General features: G+C 41.2%; 1 protein-coding gene across 1 annotated transcript in view; it reads left to right on the top strand.

Annotated features, from left to right (window-relative positions):
• Positions 1 to 5,017, top strand: part of ANKFN1 (ankyrin repeat and fibronectin type III domain containing 1) — a 241,417-nt gene extending 236,400 nt beyond the window's left edge. Inside the window, exon 19 of the mRNA XM_063706249.1 lies at positions 4,083 to 5,017. Within this exon, the coding sequence (XP_063562319.1) occupies positions 4,083 to 4,879 (797 nt within the window). The 3' untranslated portion in view covers positions 4,880 to 5,017. The remainder of the gene's footprint in view (positions 1 to 4,082) is intronic.
• The last annotated feature ends 8,636 nt before the right edge of the window (positions 5,018 to 13,653 follow it).

Below are 13,653 nucleotides of genomic sequence, written 5' to 3'. Positions count from 1 at the left end.
ACAGAAAAGAAGGCACAGACACAGAAAAGAGGCCATGAGAAGACAGAAGCAGAGATAGCAGTGGCATGCTCACAAGAAATGCTGACAGCCACCAGAAGCTAGAAGAGGCAAGAGAAAGTATTCTCCCCCTAGAACCTCCAGAGGGAGTGTGGCCTTGCTGACACCTTGATTTCAAACTCTGGCTTCCAGAGCTGTAAAAGAATAAATTTTTGTTGTTTTAAGCCACCCAGTATGTGGTAATTTGTTCCAGCAGCCACAGGAAACTAATACAAGATCTAGTATGTTTCTCTAGTAGCAGCAATGTCAAGAAGCCCTAAGAGTTTAAGTAATTTAACTCTGTGTACCACAAAAAGTGAATTAGATGAACTAAGTGCCACTCCTCAGGAAGTTTCCACAGAGAGTCATGGAAATGCTAAGGTGGATGGCAGCACAGCAAGTCTTTGTAGTGAGACAGATTTACATTTGGCTGCCTATTCTACCACTTATCAAGAATACAAATTGGAAAATTTGATAAGCCTAAGCTTCAGTATTCTGATCTGCAAAATGAGAATTGCTGTAAGTGTTAAACAAAATAAAGCACTTAGAGTTCTTAGCATTATGGCTGGCTCACAGTAAGCACTAGGTAAATATCAGATATTGTTATTACCATTGTGGATACATGCACACAGCTGAACACACTGATCAGATAAACGAAGAAGGAAGTTCAACTACAGTCAATTATGAATTCTTTGCCTGGGTCCTATTTCAAGAGCAATTTCAAATCCTCAGTTATGTTCTCTTCTTCCTCACTCTTAAGGCACCTACCCCTGCTATCATCAAAAACAATCAACAATTTTGAAATCGTATTACTTGCAGTGTCCTAATTTTCCCACTAAAGATTGGAAAAAGTACTAAGGCTTTTTTAAAGAATATCAAAGTTATTTAGCCCAGGCCTTTATACATTTCTCTCCTTTTAACCTGGAAATATATGTTTCTTCTTTCCTAACCACTTACCTCTGAGGACAATGTGTCCTTCCATCTTTCTCACAAAGCACCAATGCCAGCATTGGTGCTCACAATTGATCACCCCTCCTTATTATATTATCATCCTCACCACTCATATATTCAACCATTCTCTCTCCAATAGTTTCTTCTTCTCCACACTCACAAATACCTTCCTTCAGCTTTGCTACCCACATACTCTCAGTTCATCCCCTCCTTGATGTTTTGGCTTCCCCTCAGCTCAACCTGTCCCAAATTAAACCATCGATTCTACCACCCAACCCAAATCAGAACTGAAATTTAACTCCTTTAGTTTAATTTCCTATCTTCCCAGGAATCACAGTTTGATATCTACTAATAACTTTGAGGCCTATACACTCGCTTCTCCCAGTTATCTGGAACACTTGTCCCTAAAACTATCACATAGCTGGTTCCTTCTGATCATTGGGTTCTTACCCAGACTCCCCTTTGTACAGTGATGCTTCCTCCCCTGGCCACCTTATCAAAAGCATCTTCCTCCTAAGTCACTCTTTCGTTAAAATCCACTTTCATTGTCTTCACAGAACTTCATACTACCCAAAATTAATCTTATGTGTTTTCTGACTTATTGTCTAATCCACTCTCTTTGAGCTATTTGAAAGCAGAGACCATGTCTGTCTAGCACAAAATAACTGTTCCATAAACATCTTTCAATGAATGACTTTCCTGGACTTCTATTTTCTTCCACACAACCACAGCTCTTGCTTAGCCCCACAGCCTGAACAAGATAAATATTTGGAGGGAAAATGTAGCTTGGACCACAGCTTCCCAGCTGGCCTCCCTGCTATCTCTTCTTCAGCATGTTCATCTTACATCCTAGTTGCTGTCCTAAATCATAGCTCTCATCTTGTCAATTCTTCAAAATTCTTTGATGACTACCCACTGGCTACAAAATAAGGTACAAACTCCTTATCTAAGCATTCAGTACCCTCCTCTGGTTCCACCCTACCTTTTTAAAAATTGAATGCTGTTTTTAAAAATATGTTTTTTGAAATAATTATAGACCCTGAAGATTACAAAGAAATGTACAGGAAGTCCCATGCACCCTTCCTTCAGCCACCCCACAATTTTAACATTTTATACAACTCATATAATATCAAAACGGGACTACTTGTGCTCTTTCTTTTTCCTCTTTGTTTCTAATCCTCTTATCGTTTGTATATTTACTATTAAAAGCTACCTCCAGTCATTTTTAAAAGTGGATGAAGACATAAATACAGACATAGAGATGAATGAATGGAGGGAGAAAAATAAATGAAATGATAGAGTATTTCATCAATCCTGTCCCGATAAAATATAATCCCTCTTTCCTATATACCTACACTTATTTGCTGAACTTCTCTTATAAAACGTATGTTCTGCCACAGTCTCACAGATGCATACTTTCTTTATACATCCATTAAAACAGTAAACTCCCTAGAGACAGATATAATTTCGTATTAATTTTATATCCACTCAAGCACCAAGTACAGTGCTTCTATTAGAGCAGGATCTCAAGTAATATAGAATCTTCATTGTGAATGAATGGATGAATTAAATATCTCTGCCCCAAGAGTAATTAAATATCTCTGCCCCAACAGCTGGGGCAGCTCCTTCCTAATGGAGGTTATGTTTGAGGAAAACCTTGAACAGATCAGTAGAACTCAAAAAGGCAGAAGAGGGAATCCTTTTATTGGTAGCCATTATTTAAAGAACATATAAATTTATCTCATCCTTTGTAGCTGCTGGATAATATTCCATATACAGATGCGCCACAATTTATTTAACCATACTCCTATTGGCTAGGATAAATTTTGGTTTCGCAAAGACCCAAATAAGAATGTCATAAACACAAGATACTTTCTCTCTTGTGTGAAAGAGGCTCAAAAGGAGACAATTCAAGGTTGATATGCAGACGTAATGGTCTTCAGGCAACAAGCTCTATTTTTCAGCCCCACCATCCTAGCATGTGGCTTCTATCTCCAAGGTTGCTCCATGACCTCATCCAACACATCTAGTTACAGGCAAACTGGAAGGAAAGAAAAAGAATGTAATGACCCAGCCAAGCCAGGTCCCTTTATGTAGCCTTCCAGAAGTTTCATACCATACTTCCATTTCCATTTCAGTGGCCAGAACTTAATTATATCGCCATGCTTAGCTGCAGGGGAAGCTGAAAAAAGGTGGTCTTTTACATAAGTGCATTGGTGTCCCAATTAAAATTAAGATTTTGTAACTAAACAAACAATAATGGATACTGGATAATGGATACTGGGTAACAACGAGGAGTGAAAAGGCAAAACTGACATCTTGCCCTGCCAATTAAGAGCAAGTACGCACATCATCTCCTACAGTAAGGAAGAAAAGCATTCCGTCTAGTTCTAGTCCCTAAAATAGAAGAAACCTTGATACTGACTCCTTAACAAATCAGACTTTATCCATGAATTTTGCAATATTCCGATGATAATCACGTCTGATTTTCCACCATCAACAGACTAACTGTAACCTGGTTAGAATGTGGGCTTTTTCTTCGATTAACTGATGTATTTTTTAATGAGCAAGGTAGTCCTTCAGAATATGGAGGTGGACGGCAGCTAGGATTTGAAACCAGGCTTACCAACTTCCACCACTGGAGTCTCCTCTTCTTCGTCCACCCTTTTAAATTCCTGCTACTTTGTCAAATGCAAAAATCATCTCTGAAATAATAGGGAATGAATAAATGAATAACATTTAGCTTTCTAGCCTGTTTCATCCTCTCCACAGCTGCCCAGCTAATAATAAAAGCGTGTGTGGGAAATGAGGGAAGGTTCCTCTACTTCTATCTGGGCTGAAGCTGTCAGAGTTCCTCTCTTTCCTTTCCCTTATGCTAAGACCAGAGCCCAATACATAATTTGTGGTGTCCTGTGCAAAATGAAAATGTGGGGCCCCTAGTTCAAAATGTGTCAGCATTTCAGGAGGTGACAGCAGGGCATTAAACGAAGCACAGTCCCCTTCTAAGTGCGGGGTCAAATGCACTGTTCCTATGCCTGTGAAGCAGGCTCTAGCTAAGACTATATTTTTCCTAACCTCAGTTTCTGGCTTCGCAGATTCACAGCCCTGCTCTGATGAAGAAGCCTGCTCAGAAGTCTTCCTCCCCACCGACAGTGACTACGACTCCAGCGATGCCCTGAGCCCCAGAGACCTGGACCTGGTCTACCTATCATCTCACGACATTGCGCAGCAGACCCTTAGCGGCCTAAGCGGCAGCGCCCCCGACGTCCTACAAGTGCACGACGTGAAAACCCCACTGGGGCCGGGCCAGGATCCCCAGGGCGAGGGCCCAAATCCCGATCGCTCATGTGCCGAGTTTCTCCATAGCCTGACCCTCACGGGGTTCACACCCAAGAACCACGCCAAGACTGTGTCCAGTGGGCGGCCGCCGCTAGGCTTCCTGGGAAAGCGGAAGCCAGGCAAGCACCCCCACTATGGCGGCTTCAGCCGCCATCATCGCTGGTTGCGCATCCACAGCGAGACCCAGTCGCTATCGCTCTCTGAGGGCATTTATACACAGCACCTGTCCCAGGCCTGTGGTCTGGCCCAGGAGCCCAAGGAGGCCAAGCGGGCCGGCCCTGCCCTTGATGATCCCAGGGGCCTAACTCTGGCCCACGCCGCCAGCCTTCCTGAGGAGCGGAACAGCAGTCTCCAGGACGCGAGGCCTTCTGTCCGCCGCCTCTACGTGGAGCCCTACGCAGCGGCCGTGGTGGCCCAGGACGAAAAACCATGGGCAAGCTTGAGCCCGCCCTCTGGAGGCCGCATCACCCTGCCCAGCCCCACTGGCCCCGATGTGAGTCAGGAGGGCCCCACCGCCTCTCCCGTGTCAGAAATACTCAGCAGCATGCTTTAGGGAGGCCCATCCCGGCTGTCCACCCCTCCATCGCTGCTACCTGCGTTTTACATCACCCTTACCCCCATCCTGCCCCACTGTGTACCCACTCATTTTCAAGCGTTTTGAATGTTATAAATACAAAGGTTACAAGTTCAAGGTCCTCTTTTTTTGGAACAGAGTGGTGGGTGGAGGCCAGAGTTGCCAGTGCCATTCCCGCTTCAGCCTAGAAAGGGCATGGGGGAGTTGTGTCAACATGGAATACGACATACAGTGACTCAAACATGCCACCCTGTTGGTGGCACCTATGACTGAAGCTGGCCATCCCAAAGAGAGACCCTCTGTTCTGCAGCAGGTTCTGTAATCTGACCCCTAGTTTAGGGCTCTTACATGAATTTGTGATTGATAAAGAGAAGTTCTATAAATGAAAATAAGATTAGCATCATTTCTCTCTCCATTCCAAACCTTAAGAAGAGTTTGAGGGAAAGACACCAGGTTGTGTCTCTAGGGCACGGGGTCAAGTGGGCTTGACCTTGGTTCCCTGTCAGCTAAACTAGGTCATTCCAAAGTACAGAATTCTCAGGGCTCACCTTATCCAATTTATCCATCAGTACTTATCTGATTAAATAGGCCTTGACAGGCCTTTTTTTCTTCGCATAGTGATGTGTGGAGACCACCAGAAACAGAAGTGGAGAATTCTTCTCTTTCAGCTCTACCTTGCAAAGATAGAATAGGACAGAAAGTAGCCCTTCCTGTATACTCAGCTCCCATCCAAGCATGAAAATGATCCATAGATTTTTACAGGGGTCAAGGAGATGGCTAAGCAAAGTGAAAGCCTGAATTACAGATAAGACAGGGGAGGGAGAGAGACATGGGCAGAAATATATTTCCTTTACAATTCTAAGTTAAGCAAAGTAAGTCCATGGGGGCTGTGTCTCTGAAAATCATAGTGGATCAGCTCCAGATTCTTTGGTGATGAAATTGTCATTGAACCAGAAAGTGCCCTGCAGATATGGTCAGTCAGCAATGGGCTCCTCACAACCCCACAGGCATATCCACTCACCCTACATCATAGATCAAGGGGCAGATTGTCCAGGGCTAGGGTGGCTGCCTTCCCCTTTCAACCTACCTCTCCTTAGGTCAAATTTGCCTCAAAATCATCTGGGCCAATTGGCATCAGGGAAAATATGCTCAGAAGCCTTTACAAGTGGTTAATTCCAAGGATGTGCTAAAAACATCTGGAAATCTTGCTTTGGTCTCATTACCTCCTATCTGAATTTCTCACAAGAATCCAAATTAGACAAATCACACTGCATATTCAGAAAAGGCACGAGTCTCCTCATCTCCTGGAGCCAAGACCCATTCACTTCACTGACATTCTAAATGATCCTTTTCTGCTTCACAGGCATTTCAGTTAAATATTGCTCTTTATGGCCCTATCCTTGTCCACAGAGTTCTACCATTCCTCCTCATGGGAGTTCATACAAAGTCCCCTGTTCACAATGTTATTCTGATCCCTTCCATTTTAAAAACATTTGATTTAAACATAAATAATTACCCTGCTGCAAAGGTACAGATTTGGCCCATGGCCTATGGTCATTAGAAAACTAAAGCCCAGAGCTCAGACTTTATTTTTTTAAGAGATTTTATACTCAATGAAACCCTCAAAGAATCTTGATCAGAATCACTACAGCTCCTTTTTCATGCCTGGGAGGATTTTAAAATGCAATTTTCTTCTGTCTAAGTGAATTCTATGTGCATGGAGAGTGTTAGAACTAGACGGGCCCATAAAATTTATCTAAGTCCGTGGGTTTGCAGGTAGGGCAATTAAGACCCAGAGAGGTTAAGTAACATGCTCAAGGTCACGGAGCTGGTTTAGTCTCAGAGTTAAGGTCAGAACTAGAATCATTCCCTTTATAGCAGGCCGTCCCATTGGGAATTGGTCCACACCTAGTTACCTCTTGATTGTTATCTACAGGGAATCTCCTATTTTGTAGATCATCTACCTACTTCTGATTTCAAATTCAGCCTTTACCTAACAAGTTTCCAATATTACAGAGCTGCTTGTTGCCAAGGAATACAGACTTCATGTAATACACATCTAAGTTAACTTAATTAAACAGCAAATTTGGGAAAAACATCATTTCAAATTATGCCTCTTAGTTAATAACAAGAATGGCAGAGTCATTTGCACTCAGTTTCTACTTATTTCTAATTATAAAATGGATTACTTTGTTCAATGAGTTTGTGAGATGAGATTCTAGGATTGTGAAAAACTAAGAATCCAAGGGATTTCCTGATCCTGATCATTCTGGTGGCATAGGAGGAAGTTTGTGACTGAATCAGGTGGGAGGCATTCAACAAACAGGAGAGGCAGAAACTGACCCACCCTTCTGACCCCTCATTTGGTCAGTAAGTTCTGGCATACTGGACCAAAACTGCATTAATTTTAAACCTGCTATTTTATATTGGGGACATAAGGTTATTTTTTCATCTTCTGTGAGGAAAGAAGGCATGCCCACAAAAAGAATAATGCATGTTACATTTTAATGGGCATAGTTAAATCAATTGAAAATGCATTTTCTTAGCAACATTCTTAAATAAAAGTGGGTATGTTATAGCTTCCATAATTAGCTATTATTCAGGTAGGTTTCCCCGTACCTTCACTTTGCAATATTTTGTGAGCCCAGTTTAAATTAATACATTCTTGTGAGAGACAACTGTGTTCTCTAATTCACAGTCCTTTATTCATTTGGCCGACCTTCTACTTACAGAGACTTTACAATGTCTGAGGATATTTTGTTTTATTTTACTGTTTTTGTTTTGTTTAATTTTGGATACAATGGATTTTTGTCTTTCACTCTTTTTTTTATCCAATATGAGAGCCTCTGAAGGAAACTGTCCCAGGTCTTCTTTTCCAGGGTTTTCTAACATGCTTGATCAGCTTTCATCATTTGTGAAAATCCTCAAAAATCCTTGACTGAGGTTCTCCCATATGTCTATCTCAATTCTAAGTCCCATTGAGATCCAAAGAATCAAGTGTGAAACATAGTCCTAGGCCACAAGAAGCTCATAATCTGATCTAAGAATGTAGCCATACATTCACCATACATCTTCTCAACAATCTCTTAGAAGAGGCAGGAGCCTGTCTCCTCAGCCAGGCAGACATAGTGCATGTTGGGCTACATCTTTGATTTCTTCTTGCTGTACAGACTCTTGAGGTAGTACAACCTGGAAAATGCAAGTCATGGAAGTATATGTTTGGCAACTACTTAACAAGCTAAAACATCCTCTTAATTGGCGAGGGTGCCTGGGAGACAGTAATTAAAAACATTCACTCCAGGGAATGAGTATTTTAAGAAGTAGGTACTTAAAGATGAGAGCCATTCCCTTTAAAGAACATTCACTAATGCTCGAAGCAATAATTACACTGGAGAAATGGTTTCATTTGGTTTGAAAATTGAAGCAAGTTAGTAATAATATTTCACCAGTCCTCTTTCCTGAAGGATCCCAAAGCACTTTATGAAAAGCAATGACTGAAGCCTTGTTGTACTCCCCTAAAGAAACCTTGTCCAGGAGCCACCTGGCAAACACCTACTGTGTCCTTGCCAGGAGATCATACCAGACAAGTGGAAAAGAGGACTGGCCCCTCGTTCATTGTTATCCTGCCACACAAATGTGCGCCCTGGTGAGTGTGGAGCTCTTCCCTTGAAGATAACTCTGTTAGACAAGGAGGCATCCCAGAAAATACCTCCTTGGCCTCCTCTGGTTCTTCATCCTGCAACCAAGATGTGCTTACCTTCTCTTGGAGAACTTACTTAACAGCTTAAGTGAGTTCTCCAAGAGAAGGTATGTCTGCAACGCATTTAAGTTGCCTAGTTATGTCAACAAGACACAGAATTCACTGGCTTCTGAAAATGTACACATGTTAGGAAGGTGATGACATTTTTCTACAGCTCTCTCAACTTCGTATGTAGCAGAGCTACAGCAAAGAGTGTGTATTTCTTGGTATATGTGCTTATTAAGCTATCACATACCAATTAGAGAAGGTAGCTATAGATTAACAAAGGAACACTCTCTGAGAATTCAAACTGTTGCATGGTCACTTTATAAAGTCTAAATATTTTTCCAGATGATTTAATGAAGCAAACCTGGACTTTTTTCTTCAAGGTCATATCTTCAAGGAAATTTTTAAAATAGCTATTTGGAAAGCAATGGTATCTCTTCATAGGTAATAGGGTGAGCAAGGAAAAAAACTGTTTTCTTTGCTGGTCACCTCTCATAAGATGTTCAAACACATGGCTTATGACTGTTAAGCTAAACTTCAGTGCGGCCTTACAAACAACAAGGGTAGTGTATTTGAAACCATGTTGTACCGCTTGGAAACTTATTCTAAGATCTTAATTCAGACTTTTTCTGAGGTGTTGAACTTTGCCATTAGCAAAAAGTATTTTTAGAAAAATCCATTGACTGTTTATGAAGCACTGATTTTGCCATATTTCGGGTCTCTGCTTTTTCCACCGCATCTGCACACAGTAGTTACATTTGTTTTTTCAATTATTTCTTCTATTTCCACTAATAATGACTTTGTAAAACAGTTATTCAAAAGGGTGGTTGGCTTTGTTTAACAATTGGATAGGTGGGCTGTGAAAAATATTCTATTGTGATAAAGGAAGTAGATTTGTTGTTGTTTTAAATATTATCATAGGGTCTTTCTCCTACAGATTTTTTTTTTATTTTAGCAAAAGCCAATGTTTAACTTAGTGGCAAAGGTTATGAAGCTATTAGTTAAGGCTCTTTGCTCCTCTTCCTGCAGTCCATGCCATGAAAGTCTGAATATACTTTCACAGTAATCACCCTCCAGTGACTGATTTTCAAAAGCCAAGTGTGGCAAATTATAGTAAGTCACTCTGAGTCACTGTATTGCCTCTTGCCTTGTGAAAATCAGATGTTTGGGGGTATCCATGTGTGTGACCACAAGCATCAGTTTGATGTTTGTGATTTTTAAAAAATGTGTGTGTGTGTGTGTGCATGTGTGGTGGTGTCAGCGAGATGTTTCATAGAAAAAGTAATTTAAGTGACATTCTCATTTGGCAGTATTTAATTGCTTCCTTCCTAATGTGTACATAGCAATCTGGCTGATTATTGGTTGTAACTTGTTCAGAATTTATTGTGTCTTATTGCTATGTATGCAACTGAGTGTATGTTAAAGTTTAGACTTCAGTACGCTATCTGCACAATTTTGTGTGCTTTAAACCTCTGTAAACATGCAGATGAATCATGTATGGTGTGTTAAATGTGACTTCCACTCTTGAAACAATAATTTTTTTGTATGTACATTTGAAAACTATTTGAACAATCTAAATGTGTACTGTAAATGTCCAGTACCCTCAATCAAAAACAGCACTGGTAAAATGTATGCCTCTTCAACCTACCAATTTATAAAAGGTCAGGGATAAATGAGAATTAAGGTAATTTTTCTAATGGCAAGTATTTTTAGTAATTTCTTACCTGCCTAAGTGTATTTTCAAGAAAAATTGTCAACAGAAGAAATCTAAGCTATCAGAGGGAATGACTTTATTTCATAAGCATTAATTATACTCTATGTCTTACCTAATATTGTTGATATCTAAGTCAAGCATGAAGTCAAAAAATATTTTTTATTCTTCATTAGATTTTTTGCTGTTTAAGGGACAGTTTCCAAGCCCATTTGTCTTAAGTGTGGAAAAATGTCGATTCAATAATAAACAAATAGAATTCTTAATACTTGACTTACCTAATGCTTTTCCATGTCTCAGTAAAGACACAAATTTTTCAGCCTGAGCTTTTAAAATCTCCTCACTGAAACTTTGGAACAATTATCATTTGTGGCATTGCTTTGGCAATTATCAGCAAAGTCTGACCAGCTGGCTCTTGATTAATCTGTACCATTCAAGTTATTTCTCTTTCATAATTGGTTATTGCCAAGAATTGAAAATACAGCAGCAGGTTGCCACAGCAAATACTCTCACCAAGTTGCACCCGGGAGCTTGGCCATGATAATCTCGCATCTTCCTCCACTGCATGCGCGTTTAAATGTCTTTGGTGCATTGCTGCATGCGCTATCCCATCTCAATTTCTCCATCCCTTCTATTTCCACACCCATGAAGCTCCTTCTACCCCAATTCCCGCTGGCTGAGATCTGAGATTTCTTCTGTGTTTGAGAACACTACAAAGAGATTGCTTCCACCCTAGGAACCTGTACAAAGTTTCCCCTGAATTCCCAAGGGTGGGAAATGTGCTGCTTTGGACCACGTATTTGTCTTACGCTGTTTTACAGAATTCTTTTACACACAGACGAATTCAACTCTTTATTGGCATGTTTGTGGTCGGCTTTCTTGACAGTCTCAGAGGGCTGTTTTGTTGTCCTGGCCAAATATGCTGTTTTACCTCTGTAAATTGTCATCTTTCTAAGCAAACCATTACTTTCTTTTCCTAATTCTTTCTCTAAATAGAAGTTTACCTTCTTTTTCAAACCAAACAGATGACATTCTTCTCTAGTATCCCCTGTCTTCTATGAGCACTCTTGGGGTGGTATTGGAGTAGGGACAGAATGAGGTAAAGAGTAAGAGGAGCCTTTTCAAATGTAACCTGCTAAGTAAGAAGTATGCCTTCAGTGAATGCCTAACCCTTTCGATAAGTTGTGCCAAGCAATATGCAGTATTTCTATCTGCCAACAAGAAATCACTCCTTCTTCTCTATAATAAAAACAAATCATTTTAGGGAAGTAAGCAAGTTTAAACCAACAGTTTCTTATCAATTTAAAGTGACTCCTAGACAGGAGAAAAACATTCATAAGAAAATTATCTTACCTGATATTATCATAATATCAAGCAAGTTAGATCTTTGCAATGATTTTTTGACTATGCAAATGCATTTCTTCTTCAGGTAGCATGTGGCATTCCCGTCTTTACATGATGCTCCTTCTAGTGGCCTGTCCTGTCAAACGTTGCATTAAGATATTTTGCCAAAGAAAATACTAGTGTTAGATACTGACTACAGGAATTCAGGTACCAGTTCCATACTAGACTAGATCCGATGCTCTAAGAGAAAAACAACTGGCTGCTTTGTTACCCGTCACCCCACCCCAGCACATTTTATAGCACCTGACATAAATATCTGTTAAATGGGTGATAAACCGATGACCACCAGAAATTGTAGAGCGCGCACTTAAAATCAAGTTAAATCCCATACCTTGCTTAATTTCTCCATAAAGAATGGACATTAAGACTTTTTCACATACCTACCAGCCTGTGACTCTCTAAAGTGGCTCAGATGAAGCTCAATTTGTCCCCTCAGGGTACCTTGAAAGTATTTCTCTATGATTTCCTGAAAACTTGCACCACTTACCCCACACGTCACCTCCAGAGTACCTTGATTGGGTGGGAATGTACCGTCCAATCTGGAGCTGGCCCACCTGATGGAAGCCAAGGGTCTGGGGAGAAACCTGCCCTTTCTTATGGTGCAAGATGCACCTCCAGATGGCCAGCAGTTTTCAGAGTGTCATGATATCTTGCCCAGTGATTGGGTACCACTGAATCGACATGCAGATCACTCAGCTCAGCCGCACCCACTGAATACCCAGAAAACCTGCAAAAGTCTCGTCCTCGTGCCCAGTATGGCTGCTTTTGCACACACCATTTTCCTCATCCAGCTTTAATAACTGCAATCTTCTATATGTTTAGAAAACACTTTTCACAAGCACCATCCTTTCTGAGCCTGACAAATAGCCCTGTGAGGTTATCAGGACAAGAACGTATATCTCTGCTTTACAAATAAGAAGAGTGAGGCTCAGTAGAGTGAAAACTAGGGCCCAGGACTCCTCACTTTCCAGAGTGCCACGTGCCATTGAGTTAGGTCCTTTGAGAAAAAAAAAAAAAATTAAAAAGGCCACTGGAAGCTGTCTCTGTGGAAGACACCCTGAACAGCCAGACATGCGAGAGACATTTACACAGACACAGATAACGATGGCAAATGAAGCCAAACAAGACAACAAAGCACACAAACCCTTTCCCCCAAGGCAAAGTCAGGCACTCTGTAACTGCAATCAAGACACTCTTTCTTGCAGTCACAGAGAGCCTGACTCTGAGCTAGAACCTGGGCCTCATGGGAAAGAGTTTGTGTGTTTTTCCTCTCTGAACTTACAGATAAAGGCGTTTATAAAATGTGTAAGCTCTATTTCAGCTTTGAAATTCCATGAATTTACACTCACATTGATTACCTATCAGAGATAAGCAGGGATTCTCAGGATGTTTCTATTTTGGGGATGCGTTTTGTGTTATTGTTGTTTTTTGGGGGTGCATAGGTTGCGGGAGCTACGTAGATGACATTGAATCTATTATAGAGAAAGAAAGTAACTGTGAGAAGTGCATGCTCAGTGTCCCCAGTATTCCCCTGCCCCGCAAGAAATCTTTCATTGCAGAAAGATTTAGATCAGGCTTCTGCCTCACCTGACCCCCGTCTCTCTCAGAAAACAATTTCACCTATTTCAGTTCCCCTCTCCTTGCTGTCCAAGTCACTGGGATCACAGTGGTTATGGTCTGGAATATCCCTTGGACCTTCCCCAGCATCTAATCTGACACCAGCACCTAATCTGACACCAGCACCGCCCACCAGCTGTTCTCTTAGATTTTGCCTGATCACTGCTGTAAGATCACTTCCCTGGAGTGTCCCAGAAAGGGTCAAGGCATTGCACAACTCGAGGGGGCACTATTATTAAGTGTGGAATGTGCTCTATTAGCCACTTCCCAGAACCC

The sequence above is a fragment of the Gorilla gorilla genome, chromosome 4 (genome assembly GCF_029281585.2).
Source record: "Gorilla gorilla gorilla isolate KB3781 chromosome 4, NHGRI_mGorGor1-v2.1_pri, whole genome shotgun sequence".
NCBI classification, from domain to species: domain Eukaryota; kingdom Metazoa; phylum Chordata; class Mammalia; order Primates; family Hominidae; genus Gorilla; species Gorilla gorilla.
The sequence above is the reverse complement of the archived record's forward strand: the minus strand, read 5'-3'. Positions and strand labels throughout refer to the sequence as shown.